Source organism: Lactuca serriola, chromosome 4 (assembly GCF_051521515.1).
Source record: "Lactuca serriola cultivar US96UC23 chromosome 4, Lser_US96UC23_V15, whole genome shotgun sequence".
NCBI lineage: Eukaryota > Viridiplantae > Streptophyta > Magnoliopsida > Asterales > Asteraceae > Lactuca > Lactuca serriola.
In genome coordinates, this window is record NC_136411.1 from 237882635 (window position 1) to 237903461 (window position 20827).

Below are 20827 nucleotides of genomic sequence, written 5' to 3' on the forward strand. Positions count from 1 at the left end.
CAAACAACAATTAAGCTCGATGCGTCTACTCAACTCGGTGGCTAAGGAAGAGACAAAACCAAAGAAGGGAGGAGGTCTCATGTTCGTGAAGACTAAAATAAATGGAGAGACAACTAAATCCCTAGTCGATACAGGTGCGTCTTATAACTTTCTTGCCGAAAATGAAGCCAAGAAAAGGAATATTCAATACACCAAGGAGATAGGTTGGCTGAAAGAAGTAAATTCCCCATCCAAACCCATCCTTGGTGTCGCCCACAATGTGCCCATCGAGATTGGAGGATGGACAGGAACCATAGACTTAACAGTAGTCCCTATGGATGATTACTGCATGGTGCTTGGGATGGAATTCCTAGACGAAGCCTGGCCTTTTTCATTTGAAGATCAAACCATGCGCCTCACCAAGGGTCATAGGGGTGTAAATGAGCCGAGCCGAGCCCGAACATTCCTAAGCTCGGCTCGAACTCGTATAAATGTATGTTGGCTCGAGCTCGAGCTTGGCTCGTTTCGAGCCCAATTTCAAAGCTCGTGCTCGGCTCGTAGGAAAAAGAAGAAGCTCGAGCTCGGCTCAGGCTCGGCTCGTTTTGTTTGACACGCGAGCCTAAATGAGCTTAGGCTCGACTCAAGCTCGTTTATGGTTTTTGGGATCGTTTAATTTTTTTATCATATATTCAAGGGAATAATCCAAATTCTAACTTCAAAACATACATTCATAGATTCTCCATTTGCATTGATTTAATGTCTAAAATATAACCATTTATAAAAACATAAAGAGTAAAAACTCAAATTACAAAAATAGTAGTTAAACTCCTAATTACTGAATGACTAGAAATAGACAAATCTTCCTTTATGCAGCTTCACTCCTCCGATACACAAAACCTGCAAAATGTACAAAGGAATCATTTTTTGAAATATTATTCAGATTAGCAATTTGTTGTTTAACACATCTAATTACCTTCAATTACTTTGTGTTCACCTCAGGCAGTAAAACCTCAATAGGAAACTCCTCTTTCTACAAAATAAAAAGGTTGAAAATCAATAATTTAAACTATTAAAATAACAATTATAATGTGGTTTTGATTATTTCAGATATACCTTTAATTTTTTCTTAACTCCATGAACTTGCCTAATCCAATCTCCTCCGCAAATCAACATTTGTACAGTGTCGGACCCCAATGAAGCTCGATATGGATCAATAACTCTACCCCCGGCACTAAAAGTTGCTTCAGATGCAACAGTAGAAATCGGGATTGCAAGTACATCTCTAGCCATCAATGACAAAACACGATACTTTAACTTGTGCACATTCCACCACTCTAAAGCATTAAATGATTCCATTCCTGTTTGTCCTTTCTCCCTATAAACACCCTCTTCTAAATACATATCAAGCTCTGACTTTTCTGGTCTCTCCAAATCTACAGTCTTTATGAACTCTCCAAATGCCTCCCATCCAGATCCAAGTGATGTACCTTCATTCAACCCTAAAACATTTCTTTCATGTTCGCTTCCATGTGCTGCAGATTCCCTAACTAATGTATCATGCATCTCTAAATACTCTGAATACATTTCATAAAGTGCATTCTTCACTTCTTTAATGTTCTCGTCTGAATTTTGATAAAGTGTTGGAAAACAAAATTCAACCAACTTCATCTTGAACCGTGGATCTAACACAGAAGCTATTGCCATTACAAGGTGGCACTCACCCCAATACTTGTCAAACTTTTCCTTCATTTTCTTCACCATATCACGAATAAACTCATTTGCAGATAATGAACCTTTATCAAGAGTTTGCTTCACTCTAAACACTTCAATTAGATATAAATTAGCAGTAGGATAATCACTGCCTGAGATGATATTCGTGCACACCTAAACATAATCGTTGGATTTAGTCAACAAAAAAATCATTTATTTATAAAATATTATGCATATTAAACACAAACCTTAAAAACCTTCAAAATTTCACATACACTTTGAACATTTTCCCAATCTTCGTCAGTTGGCAAGTGATGAAAATGTGGTTCATACTCTGCATACCTGAGAAAACCACAATTAAGGTGTTAGTGAATATGAACATGTGTTAAAAACTTTAAGGTATATTTTATTATACCTTGGGAAAGCATCTTTGAACTTTAGAGCCATGCACAACATATCATAGGTTGAGTTCCATCGTGTTGGAACATCAAGCATTAACTTCCGATCACGTATTTGCATTTGATGTGCAGCCTTTGAAAAATTTAGACGTCTACCCTCCGAATTGTTAATATACTTTAAACCCTCACGAACATCACCGATGATATGATCAATTATTGCAAGACCATCTTTCACTAGAAGATTCAATATATGTGCACAACACCGTATATGAAATAATCTACCACCACATGAAAGTTTTCTTACACGCGAAAAAGTTTCTTTCAATCTTCTTAAAGCTTTGTCATTATAAGCTGCATTGTCAACTGAGATGGTGAAAATCTTATCTTTAATTTCCCACTCTTGCAAACACTTGTAAATACCATCAGCAATATCAACCGCAGTACGAGGAGGAGGAACATGTACAAAACTTAATACACGTTTCTGTAATCTATAGAAAAACGTTGAGATATAAATTAAAATATGATAGAAAGAAAAAGATAAATAATTAAATATTAAAATTGAGCAACTTGTTAAACCTCCAATTATGATCTACAAAGTGTGCAGTAATAACCATATACTCAATTTTCTGATGCGAAGACTTCCAACAATCTGTTGTTAAACTGATTTTAGAGGCAGCTTTTGTAAGGGCTTTCAACCTTTTCTTCTCATGCTCGTATACCTTAAAACAGTCTGATGTAATTGTAACTCTGCTTACTTTCTCAAACAATGGAGTAGCTGTCCTCATCATTTTCACAAACATGACATCTTCCACAGTAGCAAACGGTTGCTCAGTACTTAGTATCCAATTAGCTATGGCCTCCCTCATCTTGTTTTCATCATATTTTGTATCCGGTCCGATCAATGGTGGCACAGAATCCACATCACACCCACTAGGCTGAAAATTTAGTTTTTGTTGGTTTTTTTGCCATTGTTTATGGGGGATACAGCTGTTTAGGTGTCTTCTATATGATGATGTAGGACCTGAACCAGTAACAGCCAACCTCGACTTACAGTGAGTGCACTCGGCTTTTTTCGTACCATCTCGGAGTGTAACTACAACAAAGTCATCCCATACTTTTGATGTTTTTTTTCGTTTTCTCGTTAATTGTACTTCATCTTCACCAGCTTCGTTATTTTTTTCTGTCACACTTTCATTTTCATTAGGAATTTGACTTGTCGTATCTTCATTTGGAGTAGTTGTGTGATCCATACCATGTACTAATTGTGATGACGGATTATCAATCCCAACACCTGTTTCGACCCCCATATCATTTATTGGACTTAACAGGTTTGTTGTAGACCCTCCATCATCCATTGAATCTTCATAAGAAAACAATACAAATTTTAGATACATCAATTTGAAATAATATTTATGCAAAACTAAACAACTCACTATAACACCATGAACACCAACAAATACACATAATATTTATGCAAAAGTAAATTGAAAACAACAAACAGGTGATGAGGTTGCAATTTGTAAAAAAGGTGAATTAATATGTAAGAAAAGAAAAGAAAAGCAAACAGGTTATCACATTGCTATATTCTTAAGTTTCATTCCTTTAATTTGGTAGATTTTTAAAACTACAACACTAATACAAAACAACGAAAGTATATATGATACTATAATAAACACATCATCCATGGAATGCACCACTTGCTGTTCTTCAAGCTTCAGGAGTCGAATTAGGATTAAACTATCCAGAACCCATAATAGACATTGAAGTTGCATGCGATAATTTAACAACTATATAACTTATGAACGAAAAAGAATCCGCTGTTATCACTATATCAATAAATTCATTCTATCACAGGATCGCAAATAGCAATTAATAATAATCATACCTGTTGTCTGTTGAGAACGAGATGGATTCGGGACGGCAACGTCGACTGGATTCGGAAATAAAACTTACGTCGATCGTCAATTGGAATTTGGAAATAAAGGATTAATTATCGTTGCGACTCGCGACGTCGTCCTATATGGTAAACAAGTAATGGTATGTCGACCGCCGTATTCTCGTAGGGTATATGCCGTATGTGTGTACGAAATAAGGGGAAGGTCGGCAAAGGCAGGAAGGCAGGCACGTTGTTTGATTTCAATTCATAGAAATTAAGGAAACAAATTATTAAATTAAAGAAATTAAGGAAACAAATTATTAAATTAATAATATTAATAATATAAATATATAATATAAGGAGTGAAAAAAAATATTTATATTATAATGTATATAAGCTCGTTTAAGCTCGCGAGCCCTAGTCGAGCTCGGTTTAAAAGCTCGGGCTCGAGCTCGTTTAATAAATGAGCCCCGAGTAAAGCTCAGGCTCGACTCGGGCTCGTTTAAATCGAGTTCGAGTCGAGTTTTTAACGAGTCGATTCCGAATAGCTCACGAGTAGCTCGGCTCACTTACACCCCTACCAAGGGATCCTCAATTCACATCGTTCCCTTAGAAAGAAGCAAGGAGAATTCCCATATCATTTCAGCCATGCAACTTAGCAAAGGCCTTCGAAGGGGCGAGGTGACATTCCTAGCCATATTAAAAGAAGAAGTCGATTTTCCGGAATGGAGGTACCGAACAAAATCAAGAAGGTACTTGAGGAATTTAAAGAGGTAATGCCACCGAAATTACCCAAGAAACTACCACCACGAAGAGAGGTAGATCATGAGATAGAATTAGAACCAGGAGCAAGGCCACCAGCATTGAGACCGGACCGAATGGCACCACCAGAATTAGAAGAGCTAAGAAAACAGTTGAAGGAGTTACTAGACGCTGGCTTCATCAGACCTTCCAAAGCTCCGTTTGGCGCCCCAGTATTGTTCCAAAGGAAACAGGATGGTAGTCTAAGAATGTGTATTGACTATCGAGCCTTGAATAAGGTAACCGTGAAGAACAAGTACCCAATCCCCTTAGTCTCCGATCTCTTCGATCGACTCACAAATGCTCGATGGTTCACAAAGTTAGATCTACGATCGGGGTATTGGCAAGTTCGCATAGCAGTGGGAGACGAGCCAAAGACAACATGTGTGACCAGGTATGGAACGTTTGAGTTCTTGGTCATGCCCTTTGGACTCACAAACGCACCGGCCACATTTTGCACCCTCACGAACAAAATCTTCCATCCGTTCTTGGATAAGTTTGTAGTAGTATATCTAGACGACATCGTAGTCTACTCAGAAACGTTGGAGGAACACGTGGAACATCTAAGATTGGTTTTTCAGTCATTAAAGGAAAACCAGTTGTATGTGAAGATGGAGAAATGAACTTTTTCCCAGCCCGACGTAACATTCCTTGGGCATAAGATTAAGGACGGTAGGATCTACATGGATGAAAGAAAAATAAAAGCAATTTCAGAATGGGAACCACCTAAGAACGTGTCCGAACTACGATCGTTCCTAGGTCTGGTTAATTATTATTGAAGAATCATATCAGAATACTCAGCAAGGTCAACTCCACTAACGGATCTACTTAAAAAGAAGGCCGTGTGTGAGTGGACGGATAAGTGTCAAGAAACGTTTGAGGAGCTAAAGAAGGCCGTCACGAAAGAACCAATTCTAGTGTTACCAAATTACTCGAAGCCGTTCCAGGTACAAACTGATGCCTCAGACTTTGCTATAGGCGGTGTTTTGTTACAAGAAGGTCATCCGGTCGCGTATGAAAGTCGGAAACTTAATGAGACCGAGCGAAGGTATCCGATACATGATAAGGAGATGATGGCGATTATACATTGCCTTCGAGTATGGAGACATTATTTACTCGGGAATCGGCTTGTAATTCAAACTGAAAATGTCACTACAAGCTACTTTCAAAATCAGAAAAAGCTAAGTCCCAAGCAAGCCCGTTGGCAAGATTTCTTGGCTGAGTACGATTATGTCATGGAGTATAAGCCAGGAAAGGCAAATGTCATCGCCGATGCTCTAAGTCGGAAAGCGGAATTGGCAACCATCTCTCGGGTAACCTGCTCATTTACTGATCGCATCAAAAAAGGAATAAGCCATGACCCGTTAACAAAAAGCTTAATGGAGATGGCTAAAGAAGGGAAGACTCAAAAATTTTGGGTCGAAGATGGACTATTACTCACTATCGGCAATCGAATGTATGTTCCGAAATGGGACAACTTAAGGAGAGAAGTCCTAAAAGAATGCCACGATTCAAAATGGGCAGGGCATCCTGGAACACACCGAACCATGGCAATTGTAGAAAAGACTTACTACTGGCCAAGGATGAGGGACGATGTAGACGCCTATGTTCGGACATGTCTCGTATGCCAACAAGACAAGGTGGAGCAGTCCAAGACAGCAGGGTTGTTAGAACCGTTGCCGATTGCGGAGCACCCTTGGGAAAGTATAACTTTGGATTTCATCTCGGCCTTACCTACATCTGAAGGTTGTGGTTCCATCATGGTGGTCGTAGACCGTTTCTCCAAATACGGGACGTTCATTCCCGTGCCCAGAGATTGCACAGCTGAGGAAGTTGGTCGGTTATTCTTCAAACATGTGGCAAAGTATTGGGGACTCCCTCGGAGCATCATAAGTGATAGAGACCCTCGCTTTACTGGAAAATTTTGGAGAGAATTATTTAAGCTTATGGGTTCCGAGCTCCACTTTTCGACCAGTTTCCACCCGCAAACTGATGGAAAAACCGAGAGGGTGAATCATTTGCTGGAGATTTATCTAAGGCACTTTGTTAGTGCTAATCAACGGGATTGGGCTAAGTTAATTGATGTAGCCCAATTTTCTTATAATCTATAATGGAGCGAGGCTACCGGAAGAATCCCTTTTGAAATCCTCATGGGTCAACAACCTTTGACACCACAAGAACTAACTAGGGGTATAAAGGCGCTAGTCCACCCGCATACAAGTTTGCTGATGAGTTATAAAAACTCTTTTGATCGATTAGATCTTTGTAACAGGTAAATAAAGAACATAAAAAAAACAGTGAAATATAACACAAGTATGGATCACAATGAGTTGAATGATTCAATTACTCAATCCTCAGTAGAGCTCGACTAAGAACTTCCGTTGTAGAGGATTCTAGGGTTACAAAATAAGAACGATGAATATGATTGAAAATACTTATCTAATCGTTTCTAATCCCTGCGTTCTAGGACGCATGCAAGCATCTATTTATAATAAACCCTACAAAACTCACGGATGGACAGGCCCATACCGGAGATAAACATTGGACTAGCTAATGAGCCCAATGGATGCAACACAATACTGGGCCTAACAATCTCCCCCTTTGCGTCAATTTGGAGCGAGACTATCATTTCTTCTTTCTTGGACCAGCAGCAGGAACTTTCTTGGTTGTATTAAACAGACGCGAGATAAGCGCAAGGATAGTCTGTCTGAAGCGAATGTACCATTGAATCATGTCGTCAAAGTACTTTTTATCATCCACTGTGTTCTGCTTGCACCGATGGATAATCCCTAAGACATGTTCCAGACATGCAGTGGTATAGAGATGTTTGTTTGCCAAAGCGAAAAGATATTGCTGGCCTTCATCTCTGGTAAACATAACAGAGTTTCTCTTCGGGTCTATCTTTCCCATCTGCATCATGTTTAGGTCACTTGCTGAGCCAACAGCAGATATGGTAGGCTTTTTCTTGAATATGCTCGCTACCTCCTGATCCATCTTTGCGACTTCCATTATATAGCAGACAAGCATCCTCTTGAAGTGGTCGATGATCGGACCACATTCAGCTTCGTTTGTAAGAAGGATGTTGTGCAAGATGATCCAGTCGTATGGATTCAAGTTGGGAAGATCAGCAAGCGAGAGGGCATGTTCGGTCTTAGCAGATCCCCTTAGCACCTTAAACTGAACGTTGGTGAAGTTTCCTTCCCTATACGGCTTCAGAACCCAAACATTGATAATCTTCTGAGCGCTCCATGTTTGGTACTGTGGTTGAGCGCCCCTCAGATAGAAATCGACTAAGTCCCGATCAACCTTTGGATGGGGATGAGGGAACTCAACGGTGTTGTCAAAGGCATGGAATACAAACGCCTTTCGGGTTAGTGGCATGTCGAATTGAGAATCGACAGTGTTAGAACGATCTAAAGAGATCACCGGTTCTAGCCACAAGATGTTGGGTGTCTCGATGGCTTCTTTTAGTAGCTTCTCAAGAGTCCAAGGAGGAAAAAGAGTTTTCCTGCTCTCGAGAAGGTCGTGAGGTTCTTTTTGTCTTCTTTCGGCTTCTTCAGCCTCTCTAGCTACACGGGCACTGATGTCTGCATCTTTATCTTGACCCTGTCTCTTTAAAAGATCGGCAATTGTCTCCTTATCATCATCATCGCTCTCCTCAGCAATTTTCTTGCCCTTGTCTTTCACACCGGAACCTGAGGCTTGGCCTATTGGAGGAGGTTCGGTTGTGTGAATTGCTGTTGAAGTAGGAGGCGGTTGAGACACATTCTCTTTTTCTCCCCCTTGTTTCGGAATGGACACGAAATCAAGGAGCCCTTCAATCTTGCTCAGGAGAGAGAGGGCAGGAGCAAGTTTTTTCGCAAGTTCACGCCTCACAGAGTAGTTGAGAATCGGGTCATGTGCTTCCAAGATGTTGGAAATGGATGCGTGGACATCCGAAACACACGAAGAAATTATCTCTCTTTCAGATCGAAAAGACTCAATCTCCTGTTGAAAGTTGGAGAGTTGAATACTCTTGACCTTAAGAGCGGTAGTCTTCCTTGCAAGAGCATCCATGAGGGAGTTCTCAGCAGCTAAGTCTTCTTGAAGCTTGGAGAGGCGCTCCTCAATAGTTGTTTTGAAGGCTGAGTTGTCGTCAGAAAGAGTTTGACGAAGAGAAGCGAACGATTTTAGCTCTGATGCAACTGATGTAGCCAGCTGGTTGACAATTGGTTCCAGCGTTGTTTTGGTGGCTGCAGCAGTTTCCTGTAATGATTGCAATAAAGAAGAAGCATCAGTAAATAGTTTATCGACTTTTTCGGTCGCTGCCTCATAGGCTTTGGTTGAGGCATCAATGGCTGCAGTGGCGGAATCAAGAGAAACTTGATGAGCTTTGGAAAAAGCATCAACAATTTTCTGTATGACAACTTCAGAGATGGAGGACTGGGATGTAGAAGATGAGGCGATGAGCGAATCGATTTTATTGTGAAGCTCTTTGAGATGCTTCTTTGTGATAGGAGCATCGTCATCACCGTCACTCTGAACTTGAAACGGACTATAGTAGACCGAATCAAAGGCCATGTCCTCTCCGCCGAGGAATGGTTCTTCACTCTCAGTTGCATGAGCAGGAGATGATGGTGGTGTTGAAGCTGGAGGCTCGGTAGTAAAGGTAGGTTAAGGTTGGGTGGTATGTTCGGTTGTTGGTGTGGGTTCGGGTGCTGAGGTGGATTTGGGTGCGTCAGTATGAACCCCCGTATCAGATTCGTTGGTTCTTACTTCTGCAGTTGTTGTTGTTGCTTCTGTAAAGATGGGTGGGGGTACTGGGATGGAGGTGGATGGTATTTGAGTGGTGGAGGTTATGGGGGAATAGAAATAGGAATAGTAACTGGTGGAGAAGAAATTGGAGAAGTGGAAATGTGAATCTCTGGTATAGGCGAGCGTGGTGGAGTGTTGCCACAAGGAGATCCGTCAGAATCAGAACCCTCTTCCTCAGATTCGCTTGAGGATGAAGCGATGATCAGTTTTCGCTTAGGTTGGGTTTTTCGCTTCTTCATCGGAGGGGATTGGACAACCTTGGTGGTTTTTCTCATCTTGGGAGATGGGCCTTTCGCTCCCTTTGCAAACTGCTTGCCCTTATCAGTCTTCTTTCCTCTTGGGGCAGGCTTGTTAGCATCGTGAATTGACTTGAGCATCTCAGGAGTAAGCTCTCTCGGACCAGAGCGTCGGAACTCCTTGTATGTTTTTATAATCCAGCTGTCAGCAGAAACAACGCCGTACATCGATTCAGGGATTGAACCGTTGAAGGGAAATTTTGAGGCGTCGGAGACAATGATCTTTGTGGTATGGAAAGTACCAATCGAAGACACTGGAGAACCAGCAACAATGGGGATGTTGTGCTTGTCCATCACCCACTTAGTAACAAGAGTCCAGAAAAGGGCGTATGAAATCTCAGAGTGCCGAGAAGTTGAAGAGAGACTCTGAATAAGTTGTTGCCAAAGGACCGATCCGTAGTCCATATTGATTCCGTTGTAGACCCCGTATAGAATCGAGAGAAAAAGACGACTTGCCCCGTCCGATCCAGCACTGCGTTCAGACAGCCCCTTGAACAGTACCGTAAATAACCCATTCCACTGAGGAGGCAGGCACGATTTCTTGAATTTCGTGACCGTAGTCAGCACCTCGGTGTACCCCATGTTGTAGAACATTGAAAACAGGTGACCCACCGGAATCGATTCAGGGTTAACCCTAGTTGAATCAGGTTCAAACCCCAAAATCGAGCAGAAACGTTGTTTGGAGATCGACGCCTTGTGATCGAGCACATCGAAGAAAATCCTGTCGACTGCCTTGTCGTAATGAGCAGTGGCGAAGATCTGAGATAAGAACTCCATAGGAACTGCTTCAACCTTGGTAAGAGCAGGAGCAATCGGCGAGTACTTGAGACACTCGATAATCGGGAACATGAAAGCGTCGTACACATGAGGAGTAAGATCAATAATCAAACTCTTCTGGGGACGAATCGGCAAGATGTGTGAAGTAGCGTGAACTGATGAAGAATCCGCCATTGTTGTGAAGAAAATGGGAGAGATGATGAATAGTTGAGTGTTTGAGGGTTTTCTTGCTCTCTGGAAATATAGGTGCAGTAAAGAGGGAAACAAAGGTTTACGTTAGCTTTTATACTGTGGGTAGAGGAGAGAGAAGAATTTTTCCCCAATCTTCGAGTGAAATACGAAGAGTTTTTCGGAGCGTGACAGTTGGTATTGCCGATGATTACGCATGAGAGAGAGTGTCAGTACCGATTTACACGCCTTCCCATCAGGCGCCATTTTTAGATGAAACGTTTCCAATTCGCATGCCTGGCCTTCTAGCGCCGTTTGAAATCAAATTGATTTGACTCCCGCCTGAGTCAGCATTTTATCATCTTATTGTTTTAACGGCATCTTTAAAGCAAAATTACCCACGTGGATTAATATTAACCACAACCCGTTTATAACTGCCAATCCCATTAAAATGCCTTGTAACTAATGAAATCGGAATTATGGAAAATCAAAAAGATTTTCGTGCTTAGTGTGTAAAAGAAAAAGAAATAAAGCAACACATTTGAGGGATTATGTGATGTCAATAAAGACACGAAACAATGGATCTCGGGCACGAATCTCTTCCTTCAAAGTCAAGAGAGACCTTAAGGTGTGTGTGTGGTTTCCCGTTGAATAACGATCAGACACTTATTAAGAAGTGTTGAAAAGCTTCTTTTAATTAGGTTTATTTGGGTGGCTTTCGCTTCAATTCAGAATTCTTGATCTTGATATAAGATAGAAATCAAACGAAGTACTTATGAGACCAGTGTAGTCTGTTGAACAAGTGGGTTGGAGATAATTTAAGTGGCAAGGTAAAATAATGTATGTAAAATCTCAAAAAAAAAATAAAACTGGATTCCAAGGGAAGAAATGTTATCGGTTTTAACAATTTCATAGAAATCACTCAAAAGGAAATTAGAGATTTTACTTTGTATCCCCATGGATAAGTCCGTCAATTCATTAGTAGGAATTGAATTGTGGGTTTCACTTAGCACGTAGTGACACGGGACTAAGATCATGAACACAGAAATTGTGTAACCATAAACCTCAGTGGTAATTTCTGAGAGTCTCAAGGGTTACGTTTGTGAAGCGAATAAGATGAAGAAAAGTAGTGTAGATGGTGTAAAGAAACTCAAAGTACCTCTGCTGTTAAAATAGGGACCAAGCAGAAAACTCTTATCTCAGGTGAGAAGAGAGTTAGGTAGCTCATGATTAGAATAAATATGAAAGCCTAATTGGGAAGACAAGGTTTGTTCGTACCAAGTCAGTAAGGCTATTATTCAGAATCAGGTGAGGCTTTAGACACATACAGCAGCATGCTTCTAGGGACACTTAACTAGTTTTTGAAGTAACGAAAAGAAAACAAGAAAAAGAGTAAAAAAAAAATTTGGAATTTTTTGATTTCAAAAAAAACTTAAAAAAATGGAAACACTTAAAAAAATTGGAACCGAACCCGAGCGTTCGGTCTATTTCGGGTTTTTAAGAAAAAAAATTGGAACCGAACCCGAGCGTTCGGTCTATTTCGGGTGCCAAAAAAAATAAGTTTGAAAAAGAAAAGAACTTTGATAATAAGATAAATGAATTCGAGAAAATAAAACAACAAATTTACAACCAAAGAAACTACCTTTGAGTGATAAGCGAAGAGCAGATGATACGACCGAACCCGAGCGTTCGGTTCATTTCGGTACACCAGAATAAAACCTGAACCTGAGCGTTCGGTTTATTTCGGCATACACGAGACCCGAACCCGAACGTTCGATCTATTTCGCTTCCAACTTTTGATCTTGAGAAGTAATCTTTGGTACTGACTCCGATTCCATCATTCCTAGCCCTTGTAGAATTTTGTTGAAAGAAGCTTCAGGAAGAGCTTTGGTGAAGATGTCGGCCAGTTGATCAGTGGTTCGAACAAAGTGAATTTCGACGTTCCCATCTTCCACATGATCCTTTATGAAGTGATACCTCAGTGCTATATGCTTGGTCTTGGAATGTTGCACTGGGTTATGACAGATCCTAATTGCACTTTCTGAGTCACAATATAGTGGGATCTTTTTCATATTGAGTCCATAGTCCCGGAGCTGGCTTTGGATCCAAATCACTTGAGATGTACAGGAGGCATCTGCGATGTACTTTGCTTCGGCTGTAGACAGAGATACACATGTCTGTTTCTTTGATTGCCAGCTAACCAACTTCCCGTCTAGGAATTGGCAGCCTCCAGTGGTGCTTTTCTTGTCTAAAACACAACCTCCAAGGTTTGCATCTGAGTAGGCTTGAACGAAGAAACCTGAGTTTGATGGATACCATAAACCGAGAGAGGTGGTTCGTTTCAGATACCTGAGTATGTTCTTCACTGCAAGCATATGGGGTTCACGAGGATTTGCCTGAAATCTAGCACAGTAACAAACAGAAAACATTATATCAGGCCTGCTAGCAGTAAGGTACATTAAAGAACCAATCATCTGACGATATAACGTAATATCGACTGCCGGTGTCTCCAAGGATGGTGTAAGCTTAGTGCCGAATGCCATTGGAACTTTAACTTTTGAGTCTCCCATCATGCCAAATTTAGCAAGAAGAGTCTTGGTGTAAGCTTCCTGGTTGATAAAGATGCCTTCGGGTCCCTATCTAATATTTAAACCAAGGAAAAAGTTAATCGGACCCATTGAGCTCATTTCAAATTTAGTCTCCATCAGCTTTCTGAATTCAGCTATTAAGCTAGGATTCGTTGAGCCAAAGATGATATCATCGACATAGATTTGAACAATCATAAGGTGGTTACCTTCCTTATTACGAAAGAAGGTTGGGTCAACCGATCCTTGTTTGAATTTTGACATCTTTAAAAACTTGGTTAGCGTTTCATACCATGCCCTAGGTGCTTGTTTCAGACCGTAAACCGCTTTGTCCAGAATATAGCAGTGATTGGGGTACTTTTCATTGACAAACCCAGGAGGTTGCTCCACATAAACGGTTTCTTCAAGTTCTCCATTCAGAAAGGCGCATTTCACGTCCATGTGGTAGACCTCAAAGTTCTTATGTGCAGCATAGGACAGAAATATTCGAACAGATTCCAGCCTCGCTACCGGAGCAAAAGTTTCCTCATAGTCAATTCCTTCATCCTGGCAGTATCCTTTCACCACGAGACGAGCTTTGTTTCGAATCACATTGCCTTCCTTGTCCATTTTATTTCTGAATACTCATTTGAGACCAACAACTGAGGCGTCTTTAGGAGTTGGAATGAGGCGCCAAACCTTGTTTCTTTCGAACTCGTTGAGTTCGTCTTGCATAGCTTGAACCCAGTCAGAGTGATCAAGAGCAGTATTAACTATCTTTGGTTCAACTTTTGAGACGAAAGAATTGTACATACATAAATCTACTTTGGAGAATAGAGAAGTTTGCTTTTCCTTCAGTTGAGATCGGGTCAGGACCCTTTCAGAGACATTACCCACTACCTGTGAAACAGGATGATCTCTGGTCCACTCAACAAGAGGAGGGTAATTTGGATCATAGGATGGATCCAATTCATCATTCAGCATTTCTTCTAATTCAGATTGGCTATCATCGTCATAAAACACATCGGCATTCTCCCCCTCGACTGATGAGCTTTCAGGTGTAGCTGGACTTTCTGGTGCTACAGGACTTTCGGGTGGTGTTGAGCTTTCGGGTGGTATTGAGCTTTCGGGTGGAACTGGAATGGAAATCTCCCCCTCAATTTGTGAGCTCGGTTGTTTTGAAGAAGGTGGATTCTCCCTCCTCAACTGAAGCACCATGCTTTGGAGGTTCGTTTGGAACATGTTCTCCTTCACCCATTCGTTTGGCGGCATCTTCGACGATTTGCTTCAGATGGTCGACTTTGTTGTCTGCTGCCTTGGGTTCCGAAAGAGTAGCTTTCTCAGGTTCATCAAATAGTTCTACAAACTATTCAAACAAATTAGCAATCGAGGCCGTGACTTGACCTGTTTGAGTGAAGATCTCTCCAATTGCTTCTTCAGTGGCCTTTAGCTTTTTGACGTAGCTGTCGTCGAAAGTCACATAATACGTTTCTTCGATCTTCCTCGAACGCTTATTTAAAACCCGGTATGCTTTTGAAGTGAGTGATTATCCCAGAAAAATTCCTTCATAAGCTTTAACGTCGAACTTGTTACGATGTTCTTTAGAGTTGAAGAGGAAGCTTCGTGAGCCGAATAAATGGAAGAATTTAACGTTCGGCTTCCTGTTGTTGATGATCTCATAAGGAGTAAGAGAAAACCGCTTGTTGAGATAGGACCTGTTCTGCGTAAAACATGTTGCAGCAATAGCATCAGCCCAGAAATATAAGGGTAGAGAAGCGAAACTTAGCATCGTTCGGGCCGCCTCACACAAGGATCGGTTTCGTCTTTCGACAATACCGTTCTGTTGAGGGGTGTAGGGGGCTGAGAAGTTATGACTGGTTCCTTTTTCTGCCAAAAAGTCTTCAAATTCTTTGTTTTTGAACTCCAGTCCATTGTCGCTCCTGATGTTGCGAACGACTTTTCTCAGTTGCACTTCAACCTGCTTAATAAACATCTTTAGCTTGAGAGTGGCCTCAGATTTGTGCTTCAGAAATAACACCCATGTAAAACGTGAAAAGTCATCAACAATAACAAGAATATACTTGCTACCGCCAATGCTTTCGATAGATGATGGACCACATAAGTCAATGTGAAGTAACTCAAGTGGTTCGACAACTTTAGTGTTTATAATGGATGGGTGAATTTGACGACTCTGCTTCCCTATTTCACATGAAGCACACAAATGTTCTCGATCAAACTTGAGCAATGGAAGACCCCGAACATGACCTCCAGTGACAAGCTTGTTGATATCCTTGAAGTTGAGATGGGAGAGCCTTCGGTGCCACAACCAACTTTCATCAGAATGAGCTTTGGATAACAGACAGATAGTTGGATTTCCTTTGATAGGTTTGAGATTGAGAGGAAACATTTCGCCTTTGCGCTCTGATTTGAGAATCACCCTTTTTGTTTTCTTCTCTATGATTTCCGAACCCTCATCGTCAAATGAAACTTTAAGACCGGTACCTCCAACAAGCTGAGATACACTGATGAGATTATGTTGTAGCCCTTCAACGTACACCACCTTTCTTATAGTGAAATCTCCATTGGTTATCATCCCATATCCCTTTATCGTTCCATATGAGTTGTTCCCGAACTTGACATTCCCACCATTCTGAAGAGATCGAAATTCCCTTAGCTCTTCCTTCCTTCATGTCATGTGACGTGAGCAGCCACTGTCAATATACCATTCTTCGTCGAACTGCTCGTCACTAATAACCTGCAAAAATTAAGCAGATTTAGGAACCCAAAGTTTCTTGGGTCCACGTGAGCCTTTCACAGGAACAAGAATAGTAAGAGAAACATCAACAAGATATGTTCTTTTTATTAATGTCGTTTCATCTTTCTTCTTAATGGTGTATACTTTGATTTTGTTAGGATTAGTTACAGTCGTTTTGGTTTCAGGTTTTGGCGTTTGGGCCTTGGACTGCTTTCGGTCATTCTTGACTATGGAAACCTTCGATTTTCCTTTCAAATCCTTTGAAGAATTTGAACTTTGAGCAGGAACAGAATTAGGTTTAGAATGAGAAGTATTAGAATGAGAGAATTTGGACTGAGAATGTTTCCTGACGTGAGGTTCTAAGTGACCCTTTTGTTTTTGATCATTAGAGGGACCGAACCTTGAACTTTGGTAGCTTTTGCTTTCGGAATCGAACCTATGCTTTCGGTTGCTGGTGCTCTCTGAACCGAACTTGTCCTTTCGGTTGTTGTTGCCCTCTTGCGGCCTGACAACACTTTTCTCTGACTTTGAATTTTTGTTATGATAAGAGAAATGAGCGTTTTGAGATCACCAAAACTGCTTTCAATCTGAGAGATTCTTTTTGTATCTCAGATTCCTTTGCTGCTTTTGATCCTTCACTTGTTTTGGCTGTTTGTGAATGTTAGCCTTTTGCTTCTGCTTCTTGTCAGCCGGTTCACTTTTCACTGATGATGTTTCGTTTGTGGAAGTGAGTTCTTCTACAGGAACTTCTTTTGTACCACTAGTGCTTGGCACATCGAAGTTGTCAGGCTTGTTTAGTGGCTCTGGCACATATCTGCCTTTGGTTTTCTAGGATGTCCGCTCTGACAGACCAACAGTTTCGTCGGCATTATCTATAGGAGCAGACCAGAAAAACTCATCACAACCATCTGCATTATCTTCGTTCACTATGGCAGTGAGTTCGGCTGTTTGATGTTCGGTTACTCCTGTGACCTTATATACCTGATTTGGTGTTGTTCTCACCTTTTGGTACACAACAACCTTTTCTTCTAGAATCGGGGACTTATTTTGGGACAATCGAGCAAACTCCACAAAATTTTCAGAAATAAGATTTTTGTGGTTTTCGGGTTCGCTCTTGACAAACTCAGAACAATCGACTTCATCCTCTACAGAAATTACGCTCATATCATCATCCTCATTAAGCTCAGACGCGTTTTCAACATCAATTTTATTTTCTGAGCTTAAGTTGGCATTTAGTGAGTCAAATTTTTGTATGGTTTCAGTCCTTAGTTTCAGTTTATCGTTTTCATCCAAAAGGTTTTTTAGCATGTCCTTATGGTCCTTGGACTTTATAAAAGATTCGATTTTGTCCAGACCATACATATAGGTGGGATTCACATCATCAGACGATACAACACTTTCGCAGTTATATGCTTCAACATCGATTTCATCCTCCTTAAACTCAAGGAAGGGTAAAATCATACGATGAATTTTCTGCCCTATTTCACAGTTTAGATGTAGTTGAGTGATGTTAGTATAAAGACGTTTAGCAATTAAACAAAAAACATTTCTCTGTTTCAAAAGTTTTAAATTGTCTCTTTGTAAATAAATGTTTTCGTCCTTAGACTTAATCAGCTCTGAATCCTTCAGCTCTATCCACATCCTTCGTTCCCCACTCTTGGATGATACCCTGCTTATTTGGTCAGTTAGGTTAGAATTGGTGACCCGTGTTTGAGTTAAACAACTATCCAGATTTGAAATTCTTGAATTTAAGCTATTTAATTCTCTTTCATATGATTTATGTGGGACTTTAAATGAAATAAAAAGAGATTGTACCTTCTTGATCAATTCATCAAGCTCATTGATCTGCATACTGAGAGGTTTTGATGTGAAACATAAGTCCTCTCGCTCCTTGGTGTCCTCATTCCCACCGTCTGTATTGTATCCCCTCATGTGAGATACATCAGTCACCATCAAACACTTCCCACTGCTTTCGTCACCTCTCGCAACATATGCCTTTCCATGAGATGGCTTCCTGACTTCATCATCCTCTGAGTCGGTTGACCACACCTACACGCCACCGAACTCGTCATCCTCTGTCGAACCCTGTACAATAAGAGCATTCATAGAAGGGTTAGTAGCAACTTTCTTCCTCTTGATCTCTTCCAGCTTTTTCATCAACATAGCCTCTTCATCTTTCTCCTCATCCTTTTCTGCCATTTTCTTCAGAACGCAGTCTTTGGCATAATGGTTCTTTCCTCCATAGTAGTAGCAGTTGACGCCAGAATCTCCTTCAGCCTTCGCCTCTTTCTTTGGTTCTTCTGTCTTTGGCTTCTCCCTAACCTTTTCAGAACTATAGCTTCCCTGCCAATTTCGGTTCTTATTGGTAGGGAACCTTTTCTTGATGAACCTCTTTGGATTAGACACCATCATTGCATAATCTTCAGAAGTAAGATCATAGTCTTCTAGGTTCAGATCTTCATTTTCTACCACATTTTTGCTTTTAGACAGGAGGGCCAAGGACCCCAAACTTGAAAAAACACTCTTGCATGACAATCTTTTCTTGAGATTTCAAGATTCCCACCAGCTTTGCCAGCGAATAAGATTTGAACTGCTCATGAGCTTTGCCTGTGGACACGACAGCTCTCCACTCGGATCTTAGGCCATTCAAAAAGGTAACCTTCTGTTCAGTCAGCTTCCTTTCTATATCATGTTTGATCATCTTGCTAAGAAGATGATTGAAGCGATCGAACGTCTGAGTAACAGTTTCATCGGTATTCTGCTTAAATTCACTGAACTCAGATAAAAGCAACGTCTGAATGGAATGTTCCAAATCTTCATCTGTGGAATAAAGCTCTCGCAACCTATCCCAGATTTCTTTAGCGGTACTGCAGGAACTCACTAACCTGAATGTATCAGATTGAAGAGCGAATCAGATTAGTCTCAATGCTTTGATATTGCACTGAAACTTTTCCTTTTCGTCTTGAGCGACGTCTTTTACATCTTTTAACAGATCATTATATTCTTTCTGAGTTTTGATGATCTTTGATGTTCCTGAGTGAGCGAATGGTCCAGACACGATTGCTTCCCAAATAAGATATCCATTATCTTCAAATCCGATGACATAATCTTCAAAATGATGCGCCCAGACTTCATAATCTTTGGTGTAAAGAATAGGAATCTTCGTCGTTGAACCAAAGCTGTTTGAGATGTTGATAGGATTAGATTGAGACTCGTCCATGCTTGATCGTTTAACCTGTTTGAAAGATCAGACTTGTAATACGTAATATTAGGGCAAAACAAATAAATGCTGAGTTACGTCAATTATGGAATGACGGCTCAATAAATATCAGTTAATGCGGAATAACCCTAATCGTAAACTCTTTCACAGAAAAGATGTTTATCGATTACACAGCCTCCCGCTCTGATACCAATTGATGAGTTATAAAAACTCTTTTGATCGATTAGATCTTTGTAACAGGTAAATAAAGAACATAAAAAAAACAGTGAAATATAACACAAGTATGGATCACAATGAGTCGAATGATTCAATTACTCAATCCTCAGCAGAGCTCGACTAAGAACTTCCGCTGTAGAGGATTCTAGGGTTACAAAATAAGAACAATGAATATGATTGAAAATACTTATCTAATCGTTTCTAATCCCTGCGTTCTAGGACGCATGCAAGCATCTATTTATAATAAACCCTACAAAACTCACGAATGGACAGGCCCATACCGGAGATAAACATTGGACTAGCTAACGAGCCCAATAGACGCAACACAATACTGGACCTAACATTTGCTAAAGGGTGGAACGAGGAACTTGACATAGCAAGGTCTTACTTGAACAAAGCAGCCAAACACATGAAGAAGTGGGCGGACAGAAACAGACAACCGCGTGAATTTATGGTTGGCGACGAAGTGATGGTGAAATTTCCCCAGAGAATGTTCAAGTCCACTTGACAAGTACACAAGGGCTTAACAAGAAGATATGAAGGGCCGTATCAGGTGATCCAAAAGGTCGGGACAAGATCATATAAGCTTGACTTACCAACACACTTAAAGGTCCACCCCGTATTCCATGTAAGTCTCCTTAAACCTTATAATCGAGATGAAGAAGACCCGTCTAGGAGTGAATCACAACGAGCTCCAGTTGCGAATGTGATCTCCTTTGATAAGGAAGTAGACGAAATTATGGCCGACATAATAATTCGCAAAAGAGGATCACCCAACTGGACCGAGTACTATGTTCGATGGAAGGGACAACCCGATACGGAATCCAGTTGGGAACGAGAACAAGACTTATGGCAGTTCAAAGACAAGATCGAAGCATACAAGTCCAAGGCTTGACGGGGACGTCAAGGATTCCGGTGGGGGAGGGTGTCACGAGTCGGTGTTCTAGAATCTTCCAAACCGATCAAGAAGATGATAGAACAAGTAATAATCTACCATAAGTCCCTAGAACGATCTAGAATTCTCTAGGATACAAAAGTATAGAATAGAATTGTGTAGAACTTTGTATATAGATAAAGATCTTGTAAGAACAATCTAGAATACTCGGGAATACACGAAATCTAGAAACTTCCCTTTGAGGAGGTGTAGGATGCCTATAAATAGGAGGAGGACTCATTTGTCCAAGGCATCCACGAAGTTCTCTTGTAAGAAGTAAAGTTGTATAAAGAAGCTTTTTTCTTAGAAGTGTTTCTTGTCGTTTCTCTTGCTTCCTTT

The 20827-nt window shown here is 40.8% G+C and overlaps 1 protein-coding gene across 1 annotated transcript; it reads right to left on the reverse strand.

Moving 5' to 3' along the window:
- Positions 1–822: 822 nt before the first annotated feature.
- Positions 823–3442, reverse strand: LOC145099248 (zinc finger BED domain-containing protein RICESLEEPER 2-like). Its single transcript, XM_079036837.1, has 6 exons — positions 2664–3442; positions 2105–2575; positions 1938–2031; positions 1093–1863; positions 974–1009; positions 823–876 (listed from the first exon to the last, which is right to left on the reverse strand). Exons 1-6 carry the CDS (start codon positions 3440–3442, stop codon positions 823–825), a joined length of 2205 nt encoding a protein of 734 aa, XP_078892963.1.
- Positions 3443–20827: the final 17385 nt, after the last annotated feature.